The 13,259-nt window shown below is 47.6% G+C and overlaps 1 protein-coding gene across 2 annotated transcripts in view; it reads right to left on the reverse strand.

Annotated features, from left to right (window-relative positions):
- The window catches only part of RBM44 (RNA binding motif protein 44), a 444,878-nt gene that overhangs the window by 405,112 nt on the left and 26,507 nt on the right, over positions 1-13,259 (reverse strand). For both annotated transcript variants that reach the window (XM_077448311.1, XM_077448312.1), the window contains exon 3: positions 8,295-8,343. In XM_077448311.1, the coding sequence (XP_077304437.1) occupies positions 8,295-8,343 (49 nt within the window). The remainder of the gene's footprint in view (positions 1-8,294; positions 8,344-13,259) is intronic.

Genomic DNA, 13,259 nt, shown 5'->3' on the forward strand with positions numbered 1-13,259 from the left:
TGGAAGGGGTACGGTCCGGAGGAATGCTCCTGGGTTTCATTCTCTGACGTACATGCCCCTGTCCTCCTCGAGTTCCATAGACAGTTTCCCCTCAAGCCCGGTGGCCCTCCGAGTGAGAGGGGTCATTGGGGGGGTACTGTCAGGGCTGGCTTAGCCCTTCCTCCTCTGGGCTTGCCGCTCAGGTGTCGGCTATTGCCAGCTCTCTTCTCTTTCCACAGTTACCAGCTGTTCCCGATGATGCTCATCTGACCTGCCTATTTAAAGCCTTCCAGCTCACTGCTTGCAGTTGCTCTCTTTGGATCCCTGACGTCTGGACTGGCTGATTACCCGATCTGGTTTATGAACTTTGGACTGGCTGGCTACTGGACTCTGGCTATGCTTGACTACGCTTTTTCCTATTTACCTTTTTATTTTTTATTAATAAACAAGTGCGATTTGATTGTACTTCTGTCTGTCTCATGGTTCCTGATAGAAATGTAGATATTTCTGGTGAGCGGGAAACATAGGTACATGGGAGGTATGCATCCCTGATGTCTATTGACGCTAGAAGTTCTCCACCTCGTAGGATGGAGACCACTGATCGGATTGACGCCATGCGGGAAGAGTGGATATTCAGAACCGGTTTAGATATTTGAGATCTAGAATGGGTCTGACATAATCATTTGATTTTGGTACCATGAAAAGGTTTAAATAAAACCCCAATCCCTGCTCTTGCATGGGAACCAGTAAGATCAATCTTTTGAGTCAAAAGATGGTCCAACGCTTGAAAGAGAGACTTCTTTTCCTCCGGAGTCTGAGAAAATGAAGAGGCAGGAACCTTCGGAAATCAAGTTTCTACCCTAGAGTTATGGAGGAAGTGCCCCATCTGCAGCCTACGGCACCTGGCATTCCTAGGCGGTCTCCCATCAAGGTACTGACCAGACCCGACCCTGCTTAGCCTCAGATCAGATGAGATCAGGCAATTTCAGGGTAATTTTGCCATAGCTTCCGACACTCTTCCTGCTAGACCCTTGGGAACTGCAGAAGTCTACCCCCACTCGAGCTAGCAAAGGTGCCCCCTCATAAGGAGGCTCCAATTTCCTTCTTGAACTTGTCGGCGGAGGCCGTCGTGACTGCCTGGAAGCTGATGCTCGTGGCAATGGAGAAGGAGCTTGTTTAAATGAAATACGTTTACTCCTCTTCAAAACTAGCAAAAGGATACTTTTTGCACTAAAAAAGCTTTTTGGATGTATTTATCCAAATCATCCCTAAACAGCCGTTCACCGTAAAAAAGGAAAACTAGCCAGGAGCTTTGCATAACGATTCGTCTGACCAATTTTTCAACCATAAGATTCTATGCTTATGCACCAGTCAAGTGTAAGGCGCGAGGCTTGAAGAATAGAACCTCTCATGGTATCTATTGCCAAACATAATGCCGATAGTAACTAGGCTAAATCCTGGCTTGCTGATCAGGAATAACCTTGAGCACCTGTTCAGACTGGTCTCTCAAGGACTGACAATTGCTGCTAGTGCAGGTTGAGACATCAGAAAGAAAAAAAAAGTGTTTTTTTTTTTTTTTTTTAAGAGTAATTGCCAACTTTTTATACGTTGGATCCCTAAGGATTTGAGCATAGTCTACCGGACAAGTCAAACTTTCATTCACAGAGGATATAGCAGCGACATTTGGTATCTCCCACATTTAGTGCATTTTTCCTCCATAGGAAAAAGTTTAAACTTTACGGGGGGGGGGGGGGGTGAGAGATTTTTTTGTACTCACCGTAAAATCCTTTTCTCTGTAATTCACCGACCGACACAGCTCCTCTCTTTGCCATTAGTGCCCACCACTAGGAGAATACTAGGCATTACTTGTTATGTAACACTCAGAACTTTCCAGTTCCACCCAGGTCCCTTGGGTAACAACCCTCTAGCCGGCCATGCAGTCATCAGTATGTCAACAGTATAACGTAAAGAGAAAAAAGGAGGGGCGGGTGCTGTGTCGGTCGGTATATTACAGAGAAAAGGATTTTACGGTGAATACAAAAAAAAAAAATCCTATTTTCTCTTATATTCACTGACCGACACAGCTTTCTCAGCAATTGGGATGTCCCCAAGCAGTGCCAAAACGAGGGGTGGGAAAACCAGCATAAAACTTCAATCACCATGGCAAGTGAAAACTTTACCCACAAAAAACAATGCGTGGAAAAAAACACCACAAAAACCAGGGTACACCTCAACAGGGAGGAACCAACCTCAACCGCACCAAAACCTGCGGTAATTAATGCAACCGTGCATTAACTTAGGCTCGGTTCACACAGGGGGGCGACACGACTTGCCGTGCCGCGACCCGACAAGTCGCCCCCGTTCTGTACTACGGAACCGTTCTAAGAGGAGCGACTCGAGTCGCTCCGACTTAGAAAAAAGGTTCCTGTACTACTTTTGGGCGACCTCGGGCGACTTGCATTGACTTCTATACAGAAGTAATTTGCAAGTCGCCGCTGAGGTCGCTGCGCGGCAAGTCGTGTCGCCCCCTGTGTGAACCGAGCCTTAGGGTACTGTTTTTTTTTTTTGTAAAAACAGGAAGAAAACAAAAAACACATTGCATATTCAATTGCAACTATACGGCCACCTGCAAAACCTTGCGGCCAAAACATGCAGCCGCCGATGCACCGACGTCTTCCTTGTAGAACTTGGTAAACGTGTGGACAGACGACCAGGTCGCAGATTTACACACTTGAGCGACAGACGCTTGGTGTTTGAAGGCCCAAGACGTTCTGATTGCCCTTGTGGAATGGGCCGTGACCGAAAAAGGTGGCACCTGCCCTTTCAAGGCATAGGCTTGCACTACAATCTGTCTGATCCACCTGGAAATGGTGGCCGACAAGACTGCCATGCCTTTCTTTGGACCAGCCACCGAAACAAACAGTGAGTCTGAATTCCGAAAGGAAGCAGTGGCAGACAAATATACCTTTAGAGCCCGAACCATGTCCAGAGCGTGAAGGGCCACTTCCTTAGGGTGTATTGGCTTAGGACACAGAGATGGTAACACAATGTCCTCATTGATATGAAAAGCCGAGACCACTTTTGGCAGAAAGGACAGTTGCGGATGCAACACTACCTTATCCTTGTGGATAACCAGATAAGGCCACTTGCATGACAAAGCCGCCAGCTTCGAAAACCCTCCTGGCCGATGTGATGGCCACTAGAAAGACCACAGGGGAATCTCCCTGATATTTTCAAAAGGCGATTTTTGAAGCGCAGATAACTCCAGGTTCAGATCCCACGGGGATAACGGTGGATGCACCGGAGGGAGAACATGTCGCACCCCCTGAACAAAAAAGTACTCACTAATGAGTGAGACGCCAGGGATCGCTGAAAAAAAGACCAAGGTCGATATTTGCCTGTTTCTTTTTTAGCATTTGAGATGTGGTATCCTTCAGTTTGATCTCTTAATTTTGTCCTTTATGCCGATATTTGCCCTTTAATGGTGCTTACCGCCAATTTCTGGTCTGCTCCTTGCTGAAGAAACAGCAGGATCCTAGATATAAAGCAAAGGAGCGCTTATGTCATTCTTTCTAATCACACATGGAGATGTAGGCCATGCAGGTACGATGATATATCTTCCTAGAAGATTTGTGCCTTCAGCATAGTTGGGATCACAGATTCCGACAGACCCCGGTTCCTCAACAGCCACGCCGTTAAAACCAGCAATGGTAAAGCAGGATGGAAAAAATAAATAAATAAAATAAAAATCGGACCTTGAGACAGAAGGTCCTCTCGTAGCGGCAGTCACCACAAGGCGCACTAGGTCTGCGTACCAAGGTCGCTGAGGCCAATCTGGGGCGACCAGAATCACTGGGATCCCCTCGACTTCCACTCTGCGGAGCAGACGTGGTAACAGTTTTAGTGGAGAAAAGGCATAGACAAGCTGGTACTGATCCCATGGAGCCACCAGCGTGTCTGCCCAAGGATCTCTTGTCCTGGACACGAAACTCTGCACCTTCCGGTTGAGACGGGAGGCCAGAAGATCCACGTCTGGCGTGCCCCACCGCAGGCACAGTAGCCTGAATACCTCCAGATGCAACACCCATTCTCCTGGGTCCAGCATCTGGCGACTCAGATAGTCCGTCTGCCAGTTCTCCACTCCCAGGATGTACGTGTCGGTACATGTTGCTCTGCCACCGAAGTATGTGAGCGACCTCCCAAGCAGCGGCTGAGCTTCTTGTTCCCCCTTGATGATTGACGTAAGACAACGCCACGGCTGTGGCAGACTGGATCCTGATCGGACGTCCGTGTAGTCTCATTGACCATGTGGCGAGGCATAGCCTGATCGCTCTTAGTTTGAGCAGATTGATCGGTAACTTGGATTCTTCCGTCGACCAGAGGCCCTGAGCCGACTGAACTCCCATCACTCCAATCCAGCCTGATAAGCTGGCGTCCATTTCAGAGGTAGGAACGACTTCCCGGACTGAATCACCGGGGACCTCAGCCACCAGTTCAGGGAATCTGAATGACAGCTCACCTGGATCTGTCGATCCAGGAACAACTGAGATTTGTCCCACTTTGTCAAGATCTCCTTCTGCAGGACTCTGGTGTGGAACTGGGCATATGGTACTGCCTCGAAGGAGGATACCATGAGTCCCAGGACTCGCATGCAGAAGCGGAGCGATGACCACTTGCTGTTCATGAGCAGTTTTACCACGGATCTGAGAGTCTGCAGCTTGAAGGGAGAAAAACTCACTTCCCTGGAGTCCAGCAGCAAGCCCAGGTACGCCAGACGCTGGGTCGTTACAATTACCAACTTCTTTAGGTTCAACAGCCACCCAAAATTCTTGAAGGGTCTGTATGGTGATCGCCACATCCTCCTCTAATTCCTCAGGAGGAGATAGTCAGGGGATCCAACGTTGCAGTAGCAATGCCAAAACTGGAGCCAATACCACTGGTAGTGGGCTTCCCCGACTGCAAATCGCAGAAACTTTTGAGGCCGGAGGCATATGGGTACATTCAAGTCCCCTTGATGGAGTGCAGCGACTACTGAGCGAACCGATTCAATTCTGAACCTCTGCACTTTCACAAAGTGATTCAGAGCTTTTAGGTCCAAGATTGGACGTACCCCTTCCTTCTTGGGAACTACAAACAGATTTGAGAAGAATACCTGGAAATGTTCAGATTCTGGAACCGGTACAACCACCCCACGACTCAGCAGGTCCCTTACTGCCCCCAAGAGGTTGCCTGTTTGGCGGCCAAGAGAGAAACTATCTTGTAGCCTGAGGAAATAGGATCGCAGACCCATTGGTCAGATAGTCGAGAGGACCTCTGGGCTGCAAACTCCCGAAGGTGACTCCCCACCCGAGACATGGGTGGGGGCAAACCTTCATGCGGTAGCACTTGTTCGCAGGCTTGTTAGGCTTGCAGTTCCAGGGACGTTTCTGTGCTTCCATGGTCGTCCTGTCGGGCTGGGGACGTTTAGCCGAAGCTCCGGGTGGACAAATAAGCAGTTTGTGAGCGGAAAAAGAGGGCCCTTGCCTACGGCGTGGCTCCTTAGCCTGTGGGAGTAGGGTACTCTTACCACCTGTGGCATTTTTAATAACGTCATCCAACGAGGCTCCGAAAAGCCAGTCGTCAAGGAAGGGAAGATCAGTCAGGGCTTTCTTAGATGTCAGGTCAGCAGACCAACATTTTGACCAAATCAGGTGCCTCAGCACCACTGCTGACCCTGAAGCCCTGGATAACAGAGGAAGAGTATCCAGGGCCACGTCACAAATGTACTTAAGGCCTTGCACTAGACAGGACTGCACCACGCAGACAGGAGAAGCCTGTTGCTCTCCCAATTTGCGGTGCAACAGTTTTGCCCACTCAGTGTCTGCAACACAAGTGCGAATGGGCTGGCTTACGGGATCCAAAGGGGACCGCTAAATCAGCAGAGGGATCTTCTGGCTCCTGAATCTTCAGGGTATCACGCACAGCTGTGATAAGTGCTCCAACAAGCGCTTTGTCGTGCACGGACCCAGACGGGGACTCATCCTCACCGTCCGAACGGTCCTGGTCAGCGTCATCTGACAAGACAGAACAGGGGTTACCAGCCTCAGCAGGGCCTGAGTCTGCGTCAAAGTTCTCCCCAGGGGATGGGGGGAGGGGCCACTTTTTTGCACCTTTTTACCCACGTACCGCCTCCATCTTGGAAACGAACGAATTGAGGACCGCCGTCAGGGTGTCCAGGGGTGCTGCACAGTTCGCAGGTGACCCGATTGCAATTGCCTGGATTTCGGGGGTAGAAACACCAGTTTCTGAAGCCATGCTGACCCTACCCTGTCTGACACCCAAAGGGGACTTAGGACAGCGACAGTCCCACCCTCCTTACTGCCGCTGGCTGAGGGGCTCTTTCCCGCAGGACTCGCCACCCTGAGGGGTTCTGCGCTATCCAGCAGGTAGTGCCTGTGGTCTCTGTTGGCTCACAGGTGCAGAGGAAACAGTGCTGTGTCGGTGGAAGCAGCTGCTAATGGCGCTGTAACCGCTCTGAAGTGTGCTCAGGCTCCAAGAAAATGGCCGCCCAGCGTCCAGCATAAGGACATAAAACACAGGGAAAATGGCCGTCAGAGCACAGGAGTACATGCTGCCGCTAGAGAACACTGAAAAACGTGTTCAAGCTTCAAGGAAATGGAAGCCGGTGTCCTGTATAGGGACAAACACAAAGAAAATGGCTGCTAAAGCCCAGGAGAGCATGCTTTCCATTGCCCACACCTAAGATGGCACGCATAAAAGCTCACAACCACCTCTGGAGCTGAGGTTTCGTCGTGGCCGGCCTAGAGCGGAGCTGCGACCTGCACACGCTCGCTGGCCGGACTGGGGAGACTACAAGGATAAGGGTATCCAGCCTGTCACCCAGCCGGCTGTTGATAGCAGATCACAGGATCAATCATCTTGCGCAAAAAGTCAAGCTTCCGCCGAAAAATGCATGGACCGATGGGCCCGCAGGGTTCCTAGGTCCTTCTCTTTCACTAGGCAAAATAAAACTAATGACTGCATGGCAGGCTGGAGGGTTGTTACCCAAGGGACTGCCCCCTGGGCTGAACTGGAAAGTTCTGAGTGTTACATAACAAGTAATGCCCAGTATTCTCCTAGTGGTGGGCATAACAACCCAATGGCTACGAGAGGAGCTGTGTCGGTCGGTGAATATAAGAGAAAAAAAAATGTTTATCTGGGTGATCCCACTAAGAATATATAAGCCTTTTCAGCAATGAATGGATAGGAAAGGCATGCGCAGCTTGAGGAGGTTTTAGTGAACCCAAAACACGAAAGTGATAATATCAACCGAGGAGGAGGAGGAGGAGGAGGAGGAGGAGGAGGAGGAGGAGGAGGAGGAGAAGGAGAAGGAGAAGGAGGAGAAGGAGGAGAAGGAGGAGAAGGAGGAGAAGGAGAAGAACGTCATCAGCCTTCTCAAGGTCCCCTGAGGGAAATCGCATTTTATTCCATTCTGAGATGCGATTAAAGGCCCTAAAAATACAATGATGAAAATATCAAATATTGAAATGATGAACTATAAAGCAAATAAGTATCCAATCAAACCAAATGTCCCATCGTGTTCTGAAATAAAATTGAAACAATGTCTGTAATAAGTGAAGTAAGGACACCTAGATATTCAGATTCCAGAGAGAAGGACCACGTGATGACTAAATCTTGCAGAGATAGTAAATGAGGGTATTTACCAAAATCGGATGGACTCCCTTGTGAGCGGAGTCAACAGTGCAAGCAGACACAACCCTCTGCGGGCATGGATGGATCTCCGATGACGCGAGCTTGGCCAACAACTTCCAGAAATGAACGAGTGAGCCAATAAGAGTGTTAGCTTGTGTGCCCTGTGTCAAAGACCAAAATGTTGCAACCGTATGGCAGGATGGCAACCAAAAGCACAGGGTATGTAACAAGGCTTCAAGTACTTAGGAAACCCAATTGCTTGTAGCAGGTGAGTGGTTAATGGCCATGTAACTGCAGTTACTGTAGGCTAGAAGCAGCAACAGAACAAAGACTGGAGTTCCACTGCAAAGCAAAAGTAGCAGTGGGGAGATTCTTCCTCAAAGTTGAATGCCAGGAAATAGTATGGATCATGTGAACATTTAACTCCTTTAATGTGAATACCACAGTAACCCATTTCATAGTAGGATTGGGGAAAAATAAACAGAGAAAAAAAAAAAAAAAAACAAAGGCAAACAACCATTTATGTTTTATTACTTGAAACTTCCTTATATGGGGGATAATGAGGGCTTTTAATATACTGTCTGGATTCAGGGGCACATTACCAGAGCATTGACTGCCAGTACCTTTTCAAAGCATTGATCTTCTCAAGCTTGCATTTTTTACAGGATTTATCTGAAGAAAAATAAAAAATAAAACTCATCAAGAACAATTTTTACAGCATTACACCAGGTAAATTATTAGGGCAGTCCCTTTACACAGTCTAATTTAAGACAGTAATTTAAATTTAAGTTAGCAAGGGGATGGGTACATCACCCTTAAATAAAATGCAGTTTAACATATGGTGCCCAGTAGCTGGACCTTTTTCCAAAACCTTGACCAGTTTTCCCAAATATACTGGTGTAAAAGATTATATGCATCAGGCTGCTTTTTGTTTTCTATGCATCCAAACGGACCAGTTTACATATGTGCAATTTAGACCCATTTCACACTGGGGTCGAGGCCCCATTCGCTTTACCGCTGTTTAAGCTGTGCTTTTCGGTGCAATGGGCAGGGGAGTTTTGGGAGCGCTGTATACATCGCTCCTAAAATGCCCCAAAGATGCTGCTTGCAGGACATTTTCAAAAGTCCTGCAAGCGCATTGCCTGGGTGTGAAAGCACCAATTGCAATGAATGGGAGGCAGTTTTCAGGAGCTATTTCTAGCGCTAAAACACCTGAAAACTGCCTTGTTGTGAAAGGGGTCTTAAATTTGGGTTTTCTCCAACGTGCCTGTTAAAGACTTGCTTAGCTGACATTTATTCTGGCTCCAGATACTGCCTGCTGTACCACTAAGCCGATTCCTGGCTTCCTGACTTTCCTCGCTTGTCTGACTATCCGTTCCTGTTACCGAACTTTGGCTAGGTTTTGACTACATTTGTTCTTTTTACTTTTATTATTAAACAAGTGTGATTTAACTGTACTTCTGTCTCAGTCCGATTCATGGTTTCTGACAGTAGGCAAAGGCCATGAATTCAGAATATGCAGTCGATCCACTTGTTGGTAATATTTTTTCCAGATTTGATGAGCAGGATCACCGCATGGATCAGTTTGCTATGGCGTTACAGATGCTCCTGAGTCGCACGGCTCACCTGGAATCTCTCACTGTGGCTGCTCCGGTACAACCTGTGTTGCAGGCCATTCCTGCTGCTGCTCCAGTCTCTCTGCAGGCACCCGCTTCGACTATTACCTCTATAAGAGGTATGTCTGGTTCCACTCCATCAGCGTTTTGGGGATGATCCAGTCCAATGCAGAGGGTTTTTCAACCAAGTTGAGATGTACTTTGAGATCCTGCCCCAGGCGTTTCCGACAGACAGAAGCAAAGTAGGTTTCGTGATATATTTGCTTTTTGCGAGAGCCTTGGCCTGTGCAAACCCTCTATGGGAGAAGCAAAAACCCATTGTCCTGTGTTACCTAGAGTATTTGGAGTCTTTTAAATTTGCTGTTTCCGCACACTCCGCTTTTGCTGCCAAGTGCCTCATGGCCATCAGAGTATGATCATGCTGCCGATTATGCCACTGAATTCCGTACTCTTGCAGCAGAGGTTGCTTGGAACATTGAGGCCCTTGTGGCTGCTTTTTCTCATCGTCTCTCGGATATCATTACAGATGAGATAGCAGCCCGAGATATACCCACTGAGCTGGAGAAGTTGATCACATTTGCCATTCTCATTGACTCTGAGAAAGACTCTAAGGAGTCATCTGTGCCCACCAGTGCCTCCTACCAGTGTCCACCCCAGCTCCACTTACCAGTGCCCCCTATCAATGCCTCATCAACAGTGCTGGCCATCAGTGTCACCTAACAGTGCCACCTATCAGTGCCCATCAGTGGTACCCATCAGTACCCACCAGTCCCGCCTTATCTGTGCCCACCAGTGCAACCTCACCGGCCCATGTCAATGAAGGAGAAAAATTACCTGTTTGCAAAATGTTATAACTAACTATGAAACAAATTACAGGAAGATTACCCAGGCAATCCCTGAAAGGCACTTCAAACTCACATCAAGTAGTACTCAGGTCGCCTGAGAAGGCCGTGACTTTCAGCCCATGAAAGTGAATCAAGCCTTAAAGCTGAACAGAAAAAAAAATAAAAATAAATGTGTATAGAAGAGTGCAGTGTCAAATTAAATGAAAGTGAAAATTAGGTCAAGGAATAATACGACACTAATCAGTGTGATAAAATTCAAAGAACAAATATCAATATACACTGATAAGTGAGAAAACGTCCAAAAAGAATTATAGCGCAGAGTACAGTCCAAAAGGGAGCGAAAGTTTAGATGCGACCATTCCCATGAATATAAAGGTGTTACTCGGTGTCCAGATAGCCAACCACCACCATCGAGTTAATTGCAAACTCACTGGAACCAACGGCTGCCCTCACAGCTGCATGCATGCCTTTCAGCAAAAATCCCTGGGTAAATAGCAGCGATAAACTTCCTTTAGCAACTCAGAGCGAGGTCCATAGTGCAGTAGGTTTAAATGTTCCAAAAGTGTAACAATAAAAACACAATATGACTTTCATAAAAAGCCACTCACGACCCTGAATTACCCAGCGGCAAGACGTCAGCGCCAAACAGCGGGCGCTCAAGGGGTCCTATGACAGTCATAGTTCTTCTCTCATATTCTCTCCTAAGATCATCAGAAAGAAACAGCGTTTGTAACTTACCAGTAGAATTTGTTTCTTACCGAGTACAGTACAGGACTCGGGCTACTTTAACCGCTTGAGATCCACGCTATGCTTTGCCGGGACTGCGTCTATTGACGTCGTCCCGTGCACGAGCGGCCTGCGTGCCCCCTGAGGGGCGCGCTATGTGATTAGCGAGTCTATGAGACTCGCCTGATCACAGATCGGAGCAAGGGATCGATCCCAACCCCTTACCACATGATCAGCTGTCAGCCAATGACAGCTGATCATGTGATCACAACAGAGCTGACAGCGCGAGGAGAAAATAAAAATAAAAAAATAAAGCAGATCACCAGCGGCCGTGAGGGACACTTCAGTCCCGATCACGGCCAGCTCATCAGTGCCCACCTGCCCTCTGCCAGTGCCACCTAAGTATAAGAAAAAGTGCCACCCATCAGTGGCCATTGTGCCACCTATCAGTGCCCACAATCTGCCTCAACAGTGCTGCACCTCAGTGCCACATATCCATGCCCATCAGTGTCATCTACCAGTGCCCATCAGTGCCACCTATCAGTGCCATCTATCAGTGGTACCTGTCAGTGCCCATTAGAGCCACCCATCCGTGCCATCTTATCTGTGCCCATCAGTACTGCCTTATCTGTGCCCACTATCAGAGCCTAGATCCTTCTTCACTAGGTAAAAAATAAAATAAAAAACTGAGCTGCAGAAAGCAGGCTGAGGGGTTATTGCCAGAGGGACCGACCCCCTGGGTGGAACTGTACAGTTCTGTTTTTCACATGTATTACATGTTCTGCCTAGTCCTCTCCTGAAGGTGGTGTAATAACCCTACGGTCAAGATTAATGGAGCTGTGTCCGTCAATGAACGAAAGAAATAGCCACCGCTCAGCTCCACACCATTAGATGGTGAAAGCGACATCAAACGTCACTTCTGTCCAATGGTCTTAAATAGAGAATTTTTTTTTATTTTAGTCTAAATATGAGATCTGAGGTCTTTTTGACCCCAGAGTTCCCATTTAAGGCCCCTTTCACACATGCGGACCGTATGTCCGTATTTCATCCATCCGTTTGCAGATAAAATACGGATATACATGCATTCCTATGGGATAGCGGGTGTCTGCGGTTGTACATCCGCAGGCACCCGATATCGTCCGTCTCTGCAATGGTCTGATTCTGCAGACGGAGGAAAATCCTATTTTTCTATCCGTCTGCAGAGCGGATCGGATGAACACTGACAGCCGGTCCGTGTTCATCCGATCCCCCATAGGAGGAAAGCAGAGATCTGGACAGGGCGGGGACCGCCCTGTCATCCGCCGGCTCAGCGGGGATAAACTGAGAAATCTCCGCTGAGCAAGCGGATCATCACAGGGCGGATCATTACGGATCCGTGCCGTGTGAAAAGGGCCTAAGAGGTCCTGTCTTTTTTTATATTACAAGGGATGTTTACATTCCTTGTGATAGGAATAAAATGTGACCCACATTTTATTTTTATTTTTTTAAAATACAGTGTAAAAATAAAAAGTAAAATAAAAGGAATTAAAAAAAAAAAAAAAAAAAACTGAAAGCACCCTGACCCGCTGAGTTCGCACGCAGAAGCCAACACAAACGAAAGTCACACCCGCATATGAAAACTGTGTTCAAACCACACATGAGGTATCGCCGTGATCATTAGAGTGAGAACAATAATTTTAGCACTAGACCTTCTGCGCTACTCAAAACTGGTAATCTGTAGAAATTTTTAACCATCTGACATCCACGCTATGGCCGAATGAGCCTATGGCGGAGCACGCTGTGATCCCAGACTCGAGAGATCACCAATCTGAGTAAGGGGCCGGCCCCTTACCACGTGATCAGCTGTCAGCCAATGACAGCTGATCCCATGATCAAAACAAAAGCTCAGTGATTGTTTTTTTTCTCCTCACGCCGACAGCTGAGGAGAAAAAAAGAAAGCCGATCACTGGCTCAGCTTAAAGAGAGATCGGTCCCGAAACAAAGAGGTAATTATGCCACATAATTGGAACCTTAAAGTGCCCACAAGTGCCATCAATGCCTACCAGTGCCACCTATCAATGCCCACCAGTGGGGCTAATCAGTGCCACATAGAAGTGCTGACCATCAGTGTAACTGATCAGTGCCCATCACTGACACCTAGCGGTGCCCATCACTGCCGCCTCATCGGTGTACTTTTTCCATTTTAACAAAAAAAATAAAAAAAAAATAAAGTCGCACAGGTGTTAAAATACCACCAAAAGAAAGCTCTATTTGGGGGGAGAAAAAAAATATAAAAAATGTAATTTGAGTACAGTGTTGTATGACCGCACAATTGTCATTCAAAATGCATCAGCGCTGAAAATTGGTCTGGATAGGAGAGGGGTTTAAGTGCCCAGTAAGCAAGTGATTAAACATCACCTAT

Source organism: Lithobates pipiens, unplaced genomic scaffold (assembly GCF_037356315.1).
Source record: "Lithobates pipiens isolate NorthernLeopardFrog02 unplaced genomic scaffold, aLitPip1_a1.2 Scaffold_22, whole genome shotgun sequence".
In the NCBI taxonomy this organism is placed as follows: domain Eukaryota; kingdom Metazoa; phylum Chordata; class Amphibia; order Anura; family Ranidae; genus Lithobates; species Lithobates pipiens.